At 45.9% G+C, this 18,459-nt stretch overlaps 2 protein-coding genes across 2 annotated transcripts; both read left to right on the forward strand.

The window, feature by feature from the left end:
- Positions 1 to 8,808: 8,808 nt before the first annotated feature.
- LOC117836952 (indole-3-glycerol phosphate lyase, chloroplastic) lies at positions 8,809 to 10,495 on the forward strand. The gene is made up of 5 exons (XM_034716485.2): positions 8,809 to 9,169; positions 9,274 to 9,672; positions 9,768 to 9,845; positions 9,924 to 10,061; positions 10,171 to 10,495. The coding sequence occupies exons 1-5, from the start codon at positions 8,927 to 8,929 to the stop codon at positions 10,315 to 10,317; spliced, it is 1,005 nt and encodes a 334-aa protein (XP_034572376.1). The 5' UTR covers positions 8,809 to 8,926; the 3' UTR covers positions 10,318 to 10,495.
- Positions 10,496 to 13,626: 3,131 nt separating this feature from the next.
- Positions 13,627 to 16,670, forward strand: LOC117840822 (tryptophan synthase alpha chain, chloroplastic). Its single transcript, XM_034721361.2, has 8 exons — positions 13,627 to 13,871; positions 14,391 to 14,537; positions 14,633 to 14,807; positions 14,987 to 15,063; positions 15,498 to 15,575; positions 15,928 to 16,005; positions 16,094 to 16,153; positions 16,243 to 16,670. The coding sequence occupies exons 1-8, from the start codon at positions 13,809 to 13,811 to the stop codon at positions 16,381 to 16,383; spliced, it is 819 nt and encodes a 272-aa protein (XP_034577252.1). The 5' UTR covers positions 13,627 to 13,808; the 3' UTR covers positions 16,384 to 16,670.
- Positions 16,671 to 18,459: the final 1,789 nt, after the last annotated feature.

Raw genomic sequence — 18,459 nt, forward strand, 5'->3', positions numbered from 1 at the left:
TTGGGGTGGAGCTTGGATGGGAGGGTTGAGGCGGGCGAACATCTTGCTCATTAGAATCGGAATCGGAGCCAGTCTGCTCTTCCTTACTTGCTCACGTATCGGAACGGAGCCATCAGTATTCCATCCCGACGTCTCAAGCATCCCGACGCCTCGAGCACCTCCAGCTTTGTAGCCAACGCATAAGCTTTGCCGATGTAGTCGCGCAGAAGTTCTGTTCACAGCGATGATATTGATTTCGTTCACTCCACGTGCCATTCTTGACAATTTAATTTAATTAGATCCGTCACCAAACTCATCACCATCTATCTACTATACTACTAATGAAAGAGAAGTTCACCTTCACGCTCCGTCCGTCGCATTTCACATCGTCAATTTGCGGCTGACAGTGGCCCTTCCTTCGTCCGTCGTCTCGCGTCGCACGTTGTCCCGCTTCGTCCGTCATCCCACAATCAGTCCGCCCTCTCCGTCGTTCGTTGCTCACGATCCATCGGTTCCGCACATGCTTATAACGGATATCACTGGATCCACACGCGATGCAAATTAGTTTCCACAAATTGCGCCGCTCCTTTCGAATGCATCCCGCTCGGAAATCCCTCTACCAATGCACCGCATCTGCCGCCCACAAATCCCTCCACCGTAAGCGTGAGTCCGGCGGCCGGCCACGATATAGGGACTCTGGCGAGCTGCGATCACCGAGAGTCCGGTGGCCGCGATCAACGTCGCCCAGGCCACACTGCCGTTCTCAAGTCTCCATCGGATCCTGAAGTTAAAGTTTAGTCTGTATCATATCAAATATTCGGAAGCTAATTAGGATGACTAAATATAAGTTAATTATAAAACTAATTGCACAGATGGAGACTAAACGGCAAGACAAATCTATTAAGCCTAATTAATCCATCATTAGCAAATGGTTACTGTAGTAGCACATTGTCAAATCATAGACTAATTAGGCTTAATAAATTCATCTCGCCGTTTAGCCTCCATCTGTGCAATGAGTTTTGTAAATAGTCTATATTTAATACTCCTAATTAGTATCTAAACATTCGATATGACAGGGATTAAAATTTAGTTCGGGGATCCCAGCACCCCATAATCATAATCCGGATGAGATCGCCGCCTACTAGCTCGTGGGCCACAGCGTGCAGGTCGCCGTTACAGGCTGCCGTCGTGCTCCGGTCCGAGGGCCCCCCCCCCCCCCCCCCCCCCCCCCCCCCCCCCCCCCCCCCAACTCCATGCGCTCTACCTAGCCCTATCGTGCTTGTGTTCTTGGCCGCCTGGACGAGGTTCTTCTTAAGAAGAAAATTGCTCTTTTGCTGGCAAGTAGTAAGGTGGGAATTTTCGTCATCACATACAAAAAGGGAGCGAGGCGGGCAGCTCAAGGCATGGACAGCCGTGGGGAGGGATCGAAGGGCAGCCGTCAGGTCATTGGTGTGGTGCAGGAGGAGAGAGGCAATGGCGCCGCGGTATTGTCCGCGTCCGGGATGATGTGCGCCGCGTGAGCTCCGGCTTCACGAGCGCATGGAGACACCCCACGGCACAGGATCGGTTGGAGCGGATTGGCAGGTGGCTTGCCATGATGTTCAGACTTTCGATGTGTTCATGATGGTCTTGTGCGCGTGTAGGTAATGTGAGCGTGGAAATTCTCCTAAAGCAATGTTTGGATTCAGCCACAAGCAGATGGATTGTCATCATGTCGTGGGAACTATATGAGCTTTTTATGAAACATTAGCTGTGTGGATGATGCTCGTTTTATAATTTACGGATGGATTTCAAGATAAACTTATCAATTGTGCCGTGTTGCAGTTCCATTTTGTCATTTATGATGACTGGTTGTTCAGGCATCTCACTGCTGCAGAGAGGAACCACGAGCCACTGGGCAAGTGCTGCCATCTTGACTAATCACGGCCAATTGCCAGATCTCCGCTGATGGTGAGTTATGAATCCTTATTGCAATGCCTTATGTTGTTTCATGCTTGCCATATCATTCCTCTTGTCCCCTAGCTGCTGATGGATAGTTTAGATTTGGATCTTTGACCATTTGCACTGTCGTGCATAGAAGGATCTTGATGAAATGCCTAATACACTGCGGTCGTGCATGAACTTTCCGATGCCAAGATAAACCAATGGGTATCGTTGGTCTCCATTTTTACCTCTTTTCTATCCTTTGAAGATATCCTGATATTGTACTATAGTTCACAGTTTTTATTTAAGAAAACAAAATGATTGTTTGTTTAAATAATAGCACATCATGTGTTGTAAAAAGATACGTTTACATTGGTTTTGGGCATGCGATTGCTTGACAGCAGTTGCTCGTCGTGAATTATGCTACTTTTCTGTCAGTAGCTATTGTAAGATTGCGCCATTGATTATTGTGGTGCTATGAGAGTCTGCAATCCTTAAAGATTTGATCACCTTGTTTGGGATGATGTTTCATCCAACAATAAGGTTTTAGAGTTACATCCAAATCTAATTGTCATTTTGCTATGATTTGACATATTTGCAATAAGTGGTGTGAGGTTTTGCTTCCAAGTGTTTAATTGGTTTCATTTCCTGTTAGCAGAATAAAAGGTTTAAATCGTAGCACTGAAGCTTCATGTCCCAAGGCAGTGATCAGTCAAGATGCCGGAAGATTTATCACAAGGAGAGTAGTATTCTGAAGGCTCACATGATCGTACACCACCTACTAATAGATGATAAATTCGGAGAGTTCATCAGCTTCTTTTACAGGAGCACGATGTAAAGAAAGGGGAAGGTGTTCCAGTATATTCCAGAAAGACCAGCGGGTTAATTTTGAAATTGTGTATTAAAGAAATGGCTTGATGTTCTATTGTCATTTTGAAATTGTTTATTGAGCAAAGAATTTGTGATTCTGTTGATTTCGGTGATAGGGATAGCATGAAAAAATAATAGCAAAGTTTTTATAAAAACAAATGAGACTAATAAAATTATTATTGCCCATAGCAACGCACGGCATGAACCTAATAGGAATTATAAACTCTTAAACGTCAACTCAAAGTTTATAAATTTGGACACGGCTATCGGGGCTAACCGGCATCTGGCTGGCCGTGACAATTTAGTGGTAGTAGTTGCTATACTAAATCAAGAATTATTTTGGATCCTTTGGCGGTATACAATATTAAGCTATACTTAGTGTTAAAAAGAATTAGTATAAAAATATTAGACGGTCAAGATTAATTGTATACTACTAAAATCTTCACCCGTAGTATGTGTAGTATACATAAGTAGTATAGGTAGTATAAGGGTATCATGGTAAAAGAACACAATGGTATCACTATAATATTTTTTTGACTCCATCATAAACTCTAGAAGATCATTACAATTGGAATCACTTTTTACAATGTAATAATTACTAAATTATCCATAATGATGGATGATTAGATCTTGCTTATACTATATACTAAGTGGTAGTATTGTGTACCGTGAAAGAGTTTTTTTTATATGTGAACCAAAGAAAAGAAAATAAAACACGGCTGGGAATTTTAAACTCCTATAAATGTCGATCTCTTCGTGTTTGGCCTGACAAGCTTGACGCTACTTGTCGGTGAGCCAGTTTTGTGGCTGAAAAAGAGATATTTTAATTTATGCAAATCAAAGATTGACAGGTCATGCAACTGGGTACATGAACGTTGTAAATGCTGATGTCACTGTATCTTTCATCTGTTGAAGTTCTTATATGAATGCAGCCATGCAGGGCTTGTCTATTCTGTATGTACATTAGCTTTGCAAAAGGTTGTGAAATATCAGTGCAGGGCAGATGGGGAAAGTGACGATCAGCTAGAGATGAGAAAAGCCATCGTTTGGTCCGGAGACATGAGGTACTAGCAGCGCTTGCGCAGCTACAGCTTCCCGCCCGATCTCGTCACCTCACGGCCGTCAGAGCGAAGAGGCGGCGACCAAGCACGTCGTGGCGCGACTCGCGTGGCTGGTCACTGGACCAAGAGGAAAAATGCAAAATACGGAAAAATGCAAAATACATGTGACCGTATAACTTATTTTAATAGTTGATTTCTCTCCATCTAACCATTGATCCACTACCCATCCCATATACTTCTTACCTACTTATGTTGCATCTCACCATTGATTCTGCTACAGCTTCCCGCCCGATCTCATCACCTCACGGCCGTCTGAGCGAAGAGGCAGCGACCAAGCACGTCGTCGCGCGACTCGCGTGGCTTTTCGCTGGACCAAGAGGAAAAATGCAAATACATGTGACCGCATGACTTATTTTAACCGTTGATTTCTCTCCATCTAATCATTGATCCACTACCCATCCCATATACTTCTTACCTAACCATGTTTCATCTCACCATTGATTCAAAAATGAATGGTTTGGATAACTTATGTGGTCATATGTGTAAGTAAAAATCCCTGTTCGGACCAATTGTTACCTAAATAATTGTAAAATTGTACATCACGAAAAAATTTATGTTCCGCCAATGAATAGTTCAACCATCGTGAACACATAAAAATATATTAAAGAAAAAATAAAAAACATAGTCTTAATGAATAGTACAATCATCATAGAAGATATAAGTACAAGGAGAAAACAAATAAATAAAATAAAAATAACATAAAAGAAGAAAATAAATAATTATTATGAACTTATATAAAATAGCTAGTTGAGGAACAATGGAAAAAAAGTACAAAATAAAAATGAAATAGTTCAGAGGAATACTTAATCTACAAAGGAATAAATAATTTAAACATCATGTTGAAGTTAGTATACACTAAGCACAAATCATCTTCAATGTATAAAAATATAAAAATGGATGACAAATTATGAAAAAATAAATTATAAATTAAGAAAAACAAAGAAAAAGTAAAAATTAAAGAATCAGAATAAAAAGGAAAGTTTGGAAGCATAGGAGAAATAAAAAAGAAATAACGGTTTTGGAGCAACTCCAAAAGCTCTCTTAAAATTGCTCCAAAACTTTATTTAGGGGGAAAATAAAAAAAAACTTATCTCCAACAGTCCGCCATCATTCCCGTAAAAATGTGTGGACGCTAAAAACACTTCCGTCGCTCCGCATATATGCGGGGACCGATCCTTCCTCAATCCCGAAATTTTCTGCAGCTCACGGCTACGGACACGCACGTCGTGCACAACATCACGGACCGCGTACCCATCTAGTTCCGCCGCCACAGAGCTTCACCTGCGTCAGGGCTGTAGGTCTCCTGCCACCAATCCGGTTGGGGAGGGCACCGAAAGAGAGAGGAGATGACAAGGAATCCATTTTGGTAGTTCTCAATGACCACGTGGTTGCCGAGCAAGGAACACAGTGCCACGGTGGCCTCCTGATGACTAGATGCACCGTTGTAGACCCGAGGGACTCCATGACCTCCAGTAAAAAACGCGGTGAGCGGGACTTGGCAGCGACCTGCGCCCCTGCGCATGCAGCTGAAGCGGCCAGGATCATAGAGGGACCGAGGGCTGTGGGGCCATCGCCACCTGCCAGCCTACGGCCGGATCGCCCTGGTGGCCTCCACGGCGTGGTAGTGCGACATAGACGGGAAGAGGTGGTGCACGACGTGCGTGTCCGTGATGTCGTGGAACGCGCTGCCAAGGACGTCACCATGGCAGAGCAGCACGACCAGTATCGGTTCTTCTTTAGCTAGAGGAAGAAGAAGAAAGAATGAGACGGGAAGAGACAGGGAGGCGCCAGGTTGGGCCTATTATGATGATGTGGCCTGTTTTGAAATATTATGGGTTAACTATTAGCGATCTGCTGTGGGTTGATATATTTTGGGGGGGGAAACTTTTTGAAAGAGCCTCCAATAGATAGTTTTGGGAAAGAACTTCTTGGAAAACTCTCGGAGTTGCTCTTATGTATGGTAGAGAATGAGAAAGGAGAAAGAAAAAAACAGAGGAAAAGGAAAGAAAATTACCGTGGGCGTCTAGCATCTTGTACGTGCATGAACCTATGCTGAGCCTACAGCTCCCACGCACGTGAGTCTGCATGCACCACCTGAAGAAGGAAAGCATCAGCTCAAAATCAAATACCACAACAAGCAGTCTAATTGGACCGAAATCATAGTGAGCCGAACTGAAGAGGAATCGAGCGCGAGAGAATCGCTTCAGGCGACAAACAGCTATACGTGGCGTACAGCCGTGGCGGACGAAGATTGCCCATGGGCATTATGTGGGCTAAACCATGGAAGTCCAGCTTGGATAATTTTATGGATCAATGGGCTAAATGTGGTCCCTTGTCCCTACCCAGAGAAATATATCGTTCCAATAAAAAAGAAGAAGAAAACTTAAGGCGTGCATTGTATAGCTGTATTTTAAAACCGATCAAAATTAAAATACACTCTTAAACGCGAAACTCGTTAAAAACGCGCATAATTTGTTAGCGAGCGTGCACACTAGCATCAAGAAACTATTTTGCTGAATGTAACACGATTCTTAAAGCAGCAGCCGCGATTGCTACGCTGTGATTTGGTACCGTTCACTCGACGTGCCATTCTTTACAATTTATTTAGATCCGACACCAAACTCATCACAGCCGGAAATTATAATGTCTTATAATTCAACTCAAGTTTTATAAATTTGAACGCGGCTATTGGTGCTAGCCGGGATCTGGCGCTGACCGTGACATTTTATATATAGCTATGCAAAATTAAGCATTATTTTGACGTGTGGACCAAAGAAAAGAAAACACGTCTGGGAATTCTAAACTCTTAGATGTCGATCTCTTGTCGTCGGCCTGATAAGCTTAAACGCGAGTACTTGCAGGTGACTTAGTTTTGTGGCTGAAAAAGAGAGAGATTAATTTATATCACTACTGGAAAATTGAGCATTCGTCCCAAGGCTCAGTACTAGTTGCATTTTGACCCGGTACTAATGTGAGCATTAATACCGAACCTAACGGCTAGTCCTCGATGAGACCCCCGTAAACCCCTTTAGTACCAGGTGGAGTCTTCACCTGGTACTAAAAATTGTACATTAGTATTGGTTAAAGACTCCAACCGGTACTAATGTGACTAAGGGCCTTTAGTACCGGGTGGAGGCTTCACCCAGTACTAATTGGCACCAATTAGTACTGGGTGAAGCCTCCACCCGGTACTAATTGGTGGGTGGGGATCCGAAATTTGGACTTCACTGGATTGAAATCCACCACACGCGTCCGCTCCTCACCGTCTTATCCGCTCGTGACTCTCCATCTCTCTCCCTTCTTCCCCCATGGCGGCCAGCAGTGCCCGGTCACTTCTCTTCCTCCCATTCCAGGCGCGTCCCTCCCCTCCCTTCACGGTTGCCCCTCCCCTCTCTCCTCTGCGCGCCCCTCACTGCGATGCCAGTGAGGAGCAACGACGGGGTGAGGTGAGGTGACAGCACGGCGGTGGGGGAGCGTAGAGGCAGAATGGTGGGTGACAGCGCGGGTAGCTACAGCGGGCGACGGCGCATGGAGCAGCAGCGGGCGATGGCGCGTGGAGCAGCAGGATCCGCAACGTGGCGCGGGTCTGCAGGCCGGTGCGGTGGGAGAGCATGGAGACGCAGTGGGGGCAGCGGGATCTAAGAAGTGGCGGCGAGGCAGGACAAGGTGTGTGGCCTCACCTCTCTTTGTGTCTCTAGGCGAGGACGGCCGGCGACGCGAGGGGGCTAGCGGAGCGCGTCGTGAGGGCGGGCGGCCGGGCAAAGGGGCCGGCAGGGGGTCGCGGGGGAGGCGAGGTGGTGGGGACAAGGGCCGGGACCAGGCTTGGCCGATGAGGAGGAAGGGCGGCCAGCGATGACGAGGGGGCTGGCAGGGGGTCGCGGTGGAGGCGAGGCGGCGGGGACGAGGGTCGGGACCAGGCTCGGCCGACGAGGAGGAAGGGCGGCCGGCCGGGCGAGGGGGCCAGCAGGGGGTCGGGAGGCGAGGCGGCGGGGACGAGGTCCGGGACCAAGCTTGGCCGACGAGGAGGAAGGGCTGCCGGCGGTGACGAGAAGGAAGGGCGGCCGGCGGTGATGTGGGGGTGGCCAGGTGCGGTCCCCAAATTAGTACCGTTGTTTATATACCACATTTAGTACCGGTTATTTGACCCGGTACTAAGGTCCCCCTTAGTACCGAAATAGCAATATCGGTTGCACAACCGGTACTAAAAGGGAGTTTGGACCCGGTATTGAAGGTGCGTCCCCAGCAGTGTATTATGCAAATCAAAGATTGACAGTGCAACTGGAAAGATCTAAGTTGTACGTGCTGATGTCACTGTGTATCTATGGTACGATAATTTGAGCTGAATTTGACCGCAAGATCAGATTAAATGATACTATACGCTGAAGAAGGTGCCCATCATATTGAGTCACATTGTTCTTGGATTGGCTGATATATTTTAGATAAACAGAGGAAAAAACTAGCTTCTGATTGAAGTATTTGATAAAAAAAAAAACATTACGGCAGGGAGTGAACATATTGTTGATCGTAGCTAATGCGAAAGGTTCCATTTGGATAAAACCCTAGATATATACTACCTCTATCCTGATTACTTGACTTTCCGGACAGCAAACGTCATATAATACCGAACCGAGTGAGTATTAGTTAACAAAATTGCCAATACACACCTATGTCCTATGCTAATATACTCCATTTAGTGCACCAACGGCCGGCATCACCACTGAACGGCTGATTTTCCTGTACCATGAAAATTGAAAAGCACCTGCGCCCATCAAAACATGTCATTTAAATATATCAATCACGTTTTTCTCCACGTAAAACCGATCGATTCATACATCCGCGCCGCGTCGCTGACCTCAGCTAGCTTCTCTCCTCCCGCGGCAGTGGCTATATAAACCCAACCCGGGCAGGAGCAGGAAGCATCTTATCCTTGCATTGAAAAGCCCAAGCATTTACAGAGTTCGAGTAATCAGTGCCGCACAGAGCTCCCGACCAAAGTGACTTGCTCCTCGCGTACGACCGGAGCCGCTAGTGACATGGCTTTCGCGCTCAACGTTGCGTCGACCTCCCAGCCGTCTTCTTCCCCGACGGTGCACTCGTCGCTGCTCCCAAGGCGGGCGGCGGCGATGGTGGCGATGCCGGGGCGGAGGATGGCCGTGGCGGCCATCAGGGCGGTAGCCTCGGTGGCTCCGGCGGCCCCGGCGGCGCCGGCTAAGCACGCCAGCAAGCGATGCCTGCCGGTGTCGCAGACCATGTCGAGGCTCATGGCCAAGGGCAAGGTGCGTGTGCTTAACTATACTTGCGCGTACGCCTCTTGTACGGAGGCTCGGTTCGTATGTACGGGTTCTGACTGCAGCTTCGATGTGCGTGCGCGACTGTGCAGACGGCGTTCATCCCGTACATCACCGCCGGCGACCCCGACCTGGAGACGACGGCGGCGGCGCTGCGGCTCCTGGACGCCTGCGGCGCCGACGTCATCGAGCTCGGCGTGCCCTGCTCCGACCCCTACGCCGACGGGCCCGTCATCGAGGCCTCGACGGCGCGGGCGCTGGCCGGCGGCGTGACCCTGGACGGCGTGCTGGCGATGCTCAGGGAGGTGACGCCCGAGCTGTCCTGCCCGGTGGTGCTCTTCTCCTACTTCAAACCCGTCATGGAGCGAGGGCTGGCTGACTTCGCCGCCGCCGTCAAAGAAGCCGGCGCACTCGGGCTTCTAGTGCCCGATCTCCCTCACGTGGCCACGAGCGCTCTCAGGAGCGAAGCCATCAAGAACAACCTCGAGCTGGTAGGTGTATAGGTCCATTCATTTTCTTTCTGAACACTGCTGAATGCTATGAGAAAGCTATGTTTGACATGAACAATGGCTGCATCGTCATGCAGGTGCTGCTTACAACTCCAGCTACACCGGAAGACAGGATGAGGGAGATCACTGAAGCTTCAGATGGATTTGTTTACCTGGTACGTGACAGGATTAAACCCTAACTTTTTTGTTACGAGTATTTAGGCTTCCTTCTCACAAATAATCGTGTCACGCAGGTGAGCGTCAATGGAGTTACAGGTGCCCGCGCGAACGTGAACACACGTGTCGAATGTCTAATTCAGGAGGTTAAACAGGTCACTGACAAACCTGTGGCTGTTGGGTTTGGCATATCGACACCCGAGCATGTAAAGCAGGTAAAGGAAAAAGGTTTTCATTTCTTACTGAACGACGCCTAGACTCTCGATCTTTTGCTGCAAAAACTGACTCGTGTTTTTTCCAATTCATCCTTGTGCATGGACACAGATTGCAGAGTGGGGTGCAGATGGTGTGATCATTGGCAGTGCGATGGTGAGGCAGCTTGGTGAAGCGACTTCTCCCAAAGAAGGGTTGAAGAGGCTGGAGAAATATGCCAGGAGCATGAAGAATGCACTACCATCATATGCACATTAGACGTGATGTAGAACTTGATGATCATATAGACTGAAGGGAAGCACTGAAGCTGCCTTTTGTTTTAGTTTGGCAGAGAGATGTGTGCTGCTACTTCTAGTCAGAATGAATCCTCGTTTGTACGATACCGTTAGATCATTATAATGGAAAATGCTAGCTAACATGTAGTTAGCACAAGGCATCGTGCTCCTCTTTTAACAAAATAGCACGAATTTTAACGCAGTTCACCGACTAATTAACCATTTTTAGCATGTTTAAGCACCTTTCGAAGGACCCGAAAAAACCACATATATTAGAGACCGTTCAAGCAGGCAATGATCTGATGCAGCTAGATTGCTTGAACTGTAGCAACCACACGTCAATACGAAAATATGCATGATTCATTGTTTCCCAAAGAGAGAAAAGATCCGCAGGATTACACATCCTGCTAGGAGTTGTGGTCAAGCTTCATTGTTTGTCAGCTACTTCATCAGTTTTTTAAATATATAACATTTAGAACAAGTCAATTAGTTTATTTTAAGCTAATTCGCTTTATTTAAAATGTCATATATTTTAAAAGGATGGAGTATAATTCATATGGTCTAATTACAAATAACAATGATTAAGGAGGCTTTACGCTACTCCCGGTTTCTTCTTATTGAGTTTCAAGCACCGACCACATGCAATAACAAAATAAAAGGGATCCAAGTTGATGAGAAAAGACAATCACTTCGCTTCGCTTCAATATATTCCTCCCTAACTTTTTTATTGTATTGTGTCCACGGGATTCAAACTTGAAACATCTAACACTGACACCATATTGAGCTGTACGAATTAACTACCCATCTCCAAAAAAAAAATCTAAATTGCAAGGAAAAGATGTAGAAAATCTGAATTGCAAGGAAAAGATGGATAATTCACTGGCTCATACTTCGAGAATCTTATGATATCTCCGTCTTTTTCCACAGACACAGGTCGTCTTTGTCTATTAAGCTCGACCTCTCCTTCGTGCTCTTCATCGAGTGGAACACAAGAACCACCAGGCCCCCTTCATGTCTGAAAGACATGTCACATGGATGCGTGTGTAGTATCTGCGCGCCGTTGCCTTCAAAGATGCCACGGATCGCAAACAATCCATGCAAAAAAGAAATCATGGAGAAAGTTTACGGAACCGCAGCCTTGCAGGTGGCAGCACTGCTTCGGGCAAAGAAACTGATGTGAACATCACAGCATGCACAAGTTTCACGCGCATGCAAAGCTGCGACAACGTCGTACTGTTCGGAGAGCGATGGCACACCCCGGTCGGGCATACGTGATAGATCCTGCTGGCCCTTTGGTGCCCCGGAGCGGCAGGCATGCACCAGGTAGCGCGCGTCCGCCCATTCTTGCCATTCGCCCATTCCGGTGGCGACTGCGAGAGCCTAACCTCCTCCTCCTGATCTTGGAACAAGTGCGTGGTCTGGTCTGTTGGCAACTTTGGAAGCGAAGGAACGGTCTGGTCTTTGGGGATGATGGGAGGTCGATGCTACCACAAAAGCTTCAGACTTGCAGGGAAGAAGTGCGGAATTGGAGCTGCAGCTAGGCTACCGCGACCTGCGGTGGGCACATCACTGGCCACACGCCCGTGCCTCCCCGCCGAACTTGCCCCTAGCCGCCTCACCGCTCTCCTCGTGGAGCTCCACCGCACGGACGGATCTTGTTGATGCCGATGACCTTTGCCCTCGCCGAGCATGGATCTTCGTTGCCGCTCGTGGATCTCACCGCCCATTGACCGACCATGCGGTTGGGCTCCGTCGACCACCGCACGTAAGGGTTCCTGGCTTCCTGCTGCCAAGCCGGAGATCCGTCTCCTCCCTGGTTACCAAACAAGCCCGTGCATCAATCTCGCCACGGAGGTCCTAGGAAGCTCCGGTTGGCATGTCGCTCGTCAGTCGCATGCAAGCACCACGGCGTGCGGCAGCAGCAGCCCTTACATGTGTAGAACTAGATTTCGGTGATAATACTAGGAATTCTAAGGTTGTTTTTGGAACGGAACACAAGAAAGGGGGAAAATAGGAATAGAAGTGAGAGCGGTGGTAAAATAGGAGAACGGAAAAGGTTGGAATTTCAAAGGGGTTGGTATTTGGAACAGAGAAATAGAAAAGGGATAAAAATCTGAAAGTGGGTAATTACCTAATTTCCTTTTTTTAGATAACAGACCATTGCTGGCCCAGCTTTGTTTGACAGCAAAAGGTTCAACTGGGGTTGCAAGTTTTACAATGTTCTGGATACAGACCAAGGATCAGACTGCTATCACTGATAACACTGAACCGGAACCACACTTTAACTCCCTCTAAGAAAATCTTAGAGGTAACCAAATAACATCACTATTAGAAACAGAAAAAAAGATAAGGTTCAAATCTACTCTCATCCTTTCATTCAGATTGCAATGATGACAGTCGAAGCTTTAATCTTTGTATCTCCATGTCCAATCGGAGTCGCTCCTCCTCCTTGCTCAATGGTCCCGTTTGTATCCGTTTATAAGCAGCTTATCGGTGGAAATAAGCGAGAATCTCGCTAAACGCTTTGCTTATTTCCACCGATTCTCGCTTATGTGGTAAGCCGCTTCAACGATTTGAACTACGAGAAGCGAGAAGCGAGAAAATCTTCGCTTAGATTATAATCTAAGCTTGGCTAGAAAAAGCGTATACAAACAGGGCCAATATCGTCCATCTCTACATGAAAGATAATACATGATATAGACCTACATGAGGCGAGATTACCACTATATTGTTGAACACAAAATCATTTCTTATGAGCCTAGGCTCCATGCTATACAACTGAAAAGGAAAATGAGAAAAGATCGAGTTTTCTTATCTACACCCTCTAGCACCCTCTCCTGAAAATGTTTAACATTCAGCAGTATGTATTGCCACTCAAAAACATCCCTACAGAAACACCAGACAAATTTTGCTATGGCGCACTCAAAGATGATACGATCTGTACTTTCTAAGCTTCCACACATCTTACATTCAACCTCACCGGGTCAATTACGTTTAGCTAGCTGTTCTGCAGATTGAATTTTATCATTGCATACTTACCACATAAAGATTTTAATTTCCTTAGAACCAACGTGAATTGTTTAGGCTCACTTGATCGTATACACACGAAAGTTAAATAGTCGCATGCAATTTTTATTTACCCAAGTATTTTGGCATGCCAAATTTTGGCAGCAACCCAAGCAGCCCATTCATCTTACCCCCTTCGATCCTTTTGATGTTGCTTGCTCTCTTTTTCCCCTGACCCCTCGAGCTAAGCTCGAAGTCAAGGTCACTAGCTGTCTGGCTACGTCATCTCGCCCAACGCCCACAAGTCACACCCGCCAGCGCGGTACACGTCACGCATGACCTCTGCAAATCGCAACCAAGGATTCACTAACGCCGCCGCCGCCGCTGCCGCGTCGCCAGCTGCTCCGTTGCCCCAGCGGGACTAGCGCACGGAGGGGGTCCTCGGCCAGGGCAACCGTCGCGGTGCCCATGGCCGACCATGGCAAGCGCAGCGTCGCGGAGACATTCTCCAGACTCAGGGTGCAGGGCAAGGTGCGCGCGTTCGAGCCTTTTGTCCTCGCCCTTCACTTCGTCGCAACCTCTGGGGGCCGATTCGCCCAACCTCTGCGTCTCTTGCTGTTTCTGATTTAAGTTGCAGCAGGGTTGAATTGGTGGCGCAGTGGTGGCCGAGGCCAGTGCGGCGTTCACCACAAAACTAACAACATTTCCCCATAGTTTCCTTGCAAGTGGCCAACTGCTTGTAGCAGAACTACTATGCTTTTTTAGGGAATTATGATTTTGGCAATTTGATAGAACTGTTCGGAGATATGCTAATTCGTGTATCTGTTCAGATCTAGTGATTCTATATTGTAGGCGCACTCTGTACCTGTCTTAATCTACAGTGAAAACTCTGGTCTTGCATTGCCCAAGATTGGCTGGGTGTGCATCAGTGAACTACTTGTATAATGATTGTATCTGCAAAACCAGTGTCTTAGAGTGACGTTTAGCGTTTTTGGAGTATAAATTTAGTTTAAGAGGCCTGTGTAACCCTGGAAATTTTCACTTTTTCAGACTGCATTCATCCCATTCATAACTGCGGGTGATCCTGACTTGGCAACCACATCGAAAGCATTGAAGATCCTCGATTCCTGCGGTTCGGATGTGATTGAGGTTGGTGTACCATACTCGGATCCACTGGCTGATGGGCCGGTTATTCAGGTAGGCGTGTGATGGTCCTTTTCTTTTCCACCAGCTGCAATATATTTGGTTTCATATAGTTTTTTCCAGCTTTATTAACTTCACATCATTTCCAGGCATCTGCAACACGGGCACTTAAGAAAGGCACTACACTCGATTCTGTCTTAGGGATGCTGAAAGAGGTTATACCTGAGCTATCTTGCCCTATAGTTCTCTTCACATACTACAACCCAATTCTGAAGCGTGGGGTGCGAAACTTCATGCCTACTATCAGACAAGTTGGTGTAAATGGTAAATTTGCTTACATAGCGAGTCATGCAGACTATTGTTGTTTTATACATTGTTACTATAAGATGTTTCTTATTCTTGCATCTTCTGTATATCGTAAACATGATTTACACTTGATTCAGACATTTTGTTGGTTCTGTCAGTCAGATTCAGATCTTTTTGATTTACACTATATGTTGTAGGACTTGTAGTACCTGATCTTCCTTTGGAGGAGGCACTGTTGCTGAGGAGTGAGGCCATTATGCACAACATAGAGCTGGTTCATCCTCACTCTCATCTTTTCATGTACTGCTCACACAAAATTTGTTGTATTTTGCATAGTTGTGTTGTTATCTGGTTCCTAACTAAATTCTCGCTCGAGACAAAATCTACCCATCTTCAGCTTGGGCTAGGTCCAGTCTAGGCCTCCAAAAATACACAGTTGCAAAATATATTCTAGGCCTTTGGATCAGCCTGGCCCTAGAAGCAAGATCTAGTCTACTGGGATCACACATGTCAGGCGGGTTTGTCCAGTCCACTTTCAGAAATCCAGAGTAGGCTAGGCTAAGGCCATTTTAATGCATATTTGGATAACTCAGGCTGTTGTGACAGCAGAAAATCTTTGCACAGTAGTCTTGATGGTAGACGATTCAACAGAAGAGATAGCTTAAGTACCAGCCATTTATCATTTATATTTTGCTTGGTTGCCCACAGGTGCTGCTTACAACACCAACCACGCCAACAGAGAGGATGATAGAAATTGCAAAAGCTTCAGAAGGATTTCTTTATCTTGTGAGTGCCTAGAAGATCCCATCTATCTTCCTAGTTAAAAGTCCTGGTCATCTTTATATATTCTGGATATGTTTTATATCTACCATAGGTAAAAGTTTACATCCTGAAGTAGGACATAGAACATGGGAATAACTATGAACTAGTATATCACGTTCATACATTGATGATGAAATTCATTTCACCAGACATTTGTACAGAAAAAATATAAAGGAAAGTAGAATTTTTTAGGTTGGGTAGGAATTATGGCAACTAGAACATACGCCTGGTGATTCTATTTCACCATCATATTCGACATCTGCACTTGAATTTGATTTAGTGACTAGTGGCATTACTAACCTGTATGTTATTGCAGGTGAGTGCTGTTGGAGTTACAGGTGCACGCTCAAACGTAAACTTACGTGTGGAACATCTTCTTAGGGAGATCAAGAAGGTTAGGAAACTATAATCAGTAGACTAGGAATTAGTTTAGTACAGTAACATCTCTGTGGAAATTTGTGTTCATCTTCCTGACTTTACAGGTTACAGACAAACCTGTAGCTGTTGGTTTTGGTGTATCAACTCCAGAGCATGTGAAACAGGTGAATCGGACTTCTTTCTCCGAGCTTTCTTACTAAGCACGAGGCCTCTATTACCTGTGTTACAGCGTTTTGATATCTTTATTAAACAGATCGCAGGTTGGGGAGCAGATGGTGTGATTATTGGCAGTGCAATTGTTAGGCAGTTATGTGAAGCTGCTACTCCTGAAGAAGGGCTGAAAAGGCTAGAGGAGTACACCAGGAATATAAAGTCTGCTATGCCATTGAGGTGATCACGCCCATCATGAGGAAGCTTATTAGAACAAAACAGAATGACAGTTTCAGTGGTAGTCTGGTCAAGGATCAGCCTCCTAGTTCAGCTAGTGTTGTTTGGTGCTTCTGCTGTGCTGAGAGCTCTATCCCTGCCTAGAATGCAAAAACGAATAAAGGCGGTAGTTTGTTAATTGTCTGAAGTGTAAGATTGTGATATTTTATCATGGTTTTGACATTTTTTGAGGGAAATGATTGTAAAATTTCATATGCTGATCCTTTTTGCCTGAAAGATGGAATATTGGAATGAGGCTGCCCTGACTCCTGACTCCTGAGAGGATAGGAATAAGAGAGGATAAGGTCATGCTGATTTTTATGGTATGGCTGGCTTGTGATTTGAGCCCAACAGTTGGTGTCCATGGATGAGGGAGCATAATTGGATGCGCTGAAAACGACATTACCTTCAGATTATGTCTCTTGCTCTCTTCTGGAAGAATTAAGGTCCACCAGGCTGGGGCAGAGAATGATCCCGATGGTCCCAGATGTCGGGTTTTCGGATAACGGAGGGTCATTTCCGGCCTCTATTTATGTTGGTACCTTTTCAATCTCTATTTATGGTCAATTCAATCCCAGATGTTTCTTCCAAAGAGGGGGGGGGGGGGGGGGGGGGGGGGGGGGGGGGGGGGAGGGAATCCAATTCAGTCCCGTATGAACCAACTCTGCATGTATTGTAGCTTGCCGTGCTGGCATGAAAGAGATGAAGCAAGCAGTGTTGATCTTGAACTGTCCATGTACAGGTAGCTGCGTATGACTTGTGCTAAAACTGGATGGGCTCTCCTGGCCAGTGCACGGGCCCATGGGAAGTCAATTGCGTGCGCCAAGACGACGCATCCGGGAAGCGACGCGCTGCCATCTTCTCGCGTTACAAGTGGATCCCAAAACTTCGCCTAGAAAGGGAGAAAAACGATGATGAACAGCTAGGATCATCATGTGCGTTTGACTCTGGCGGCTTTCTTGGATCTTTTTTTTATATAAAAATCATACAAAGAGAAATTGAGTACCATTTCCTTGGATTGGTACCAAAACATACGGCTTCAAAAGTGGCACATGTTTGGGGAAGCACTCGAGAAGCATTTACACGCAAGAACATGGAAATATTGAGCACCTTTTTCCAAAGAAAAAAAACCTGAAGGATCTAGTTGAGACTCAAAAGGAATTAGGGGTAGCACAAACTCAATTTGAGTGTGATTGTATCCCGACCATTTTTGCAATTAACAAAACATCTCTTGATCGGGAAAAAAAACATATATATACGGATTAAATGGTAAAATGCATAAATATGCATTTAATTTTCTGTGCTGATCTGATGTCGAAACTCTAGCCAGTAAGGAAGAACGGAGGACCCGGCCGGCAGCGTGCAAATGGGGGATATAAAAATAAGCGAGTCTTTTATCCGTGGAAAGAATTCAATGGCCTCGGCTTTTTGGATGAGACTGGGATCTCGATCAGGCAATAACAAGGATATCCCTCCATTCGGAAACGGGAAAGGGGCCATCGGAGAATCTGCGCATGCACTTTGGTCATGTCAGTAGTGCTGCGATAAAAGGGGATAAGCTTGGATCACGTTGTAATCGGGCGTGTCCACGTCACCTCATGATTGACCGTGATTCGACACCATGTCACCGTCGCGATACATGTCGAGCTGGAATTTAGGATCAGTTTATTACTCCATTTAATTTTGTTGATGATCGTGTAAAAGTTGTATAGACTACGTGTTGGGTAAATGAGAAAAGAGGACGACGGTAAGATTTTCAAGCATGACCCTTCAAGATGGATAAGAGTTGTTCTGCAATTATTTTGGATTCAATGTTGAGCTAAATTCCTAAAAAAGACACGAATTCTGGTTTTAGAAATTACCATAAAGAAACTATTAAAAAGAGGAAGGAACAGGCTAATTCGTTGTAAGTTCAGAAAAATGATTCAATTTATAGATTTTCTTTGCCACGTGAAAGTACACCGCCATACGCCAAGTAGATTTATGCTTAAGCTTTATAGAATAAATTATGAATTTCCATTTTCACATGAAGATAAACATAAAA

The sequence above is a fragment of the Setaria viridis genome, chromosome 9 (assembly GCF_005286985.2).
Source record: "Setaria viridis chromosome 9, Setaria_viridis_v4.0, whole genome shotgun sequence".
NCBI classification, from domain to species: Eukaryota; Viridiplantae; Streptophyta; class Magnoliopsida; order Poales; family Poaceae; genus Setaria; species Setaria viridis.

What these genes read in the sequence shown, in the direction of transcription:
- LOC117840822 (XM_034721361.2), top strand. Translation starts at nt 13,809, where the DNA reads ATGGCCGACCATGGCAAGCGCAGCGTCGCGGAGACATTCTCCAGACTC. An exon ending in CTGATGGGCCGGTTATTCAG is followed by an intron (nt 14,538 to 14,632) that starts GTAGGCGTGTGA and finishes CATCATTTCCAG; the next exon opens with GCATCTGCAACACGGGCACT. An exon ending in TTATGCACAACATAGAGCTG is followed by an intron (nt 15,064 to 15,497) that starts GTTCATCCTCAC and finishes GGTTGCCCACAG; the next exon opens with GTGCTGCTTACAACACCAAC.
- LOC117836952 (XM_034716485.2), top strand. Translation starts at nt 8,927, where the DNA reads ATGGCTTTCGCGCTCAACGTTGCGTCGACCTCCCAGCCGTCTTCTTCC. An exon ending in GGCTCATGGCCAAGGGCAAG is followed by an intron (nt 9,170 to 9,273) that starts GTGCGTGTGCTT and finishes GCGACTGTGCAG; the next exon opens with ACGGCGTTCATCCCGTACAT. An exon ending in CACCCGAGCATGTAAAGCAG is followed by an intron (nt 10,062 to 10,170) that starts GTAAAGGAAAAA and finishes GCATGGACACAG; the next exon opens with ATTGCAGAGTGGGGTGCAGA.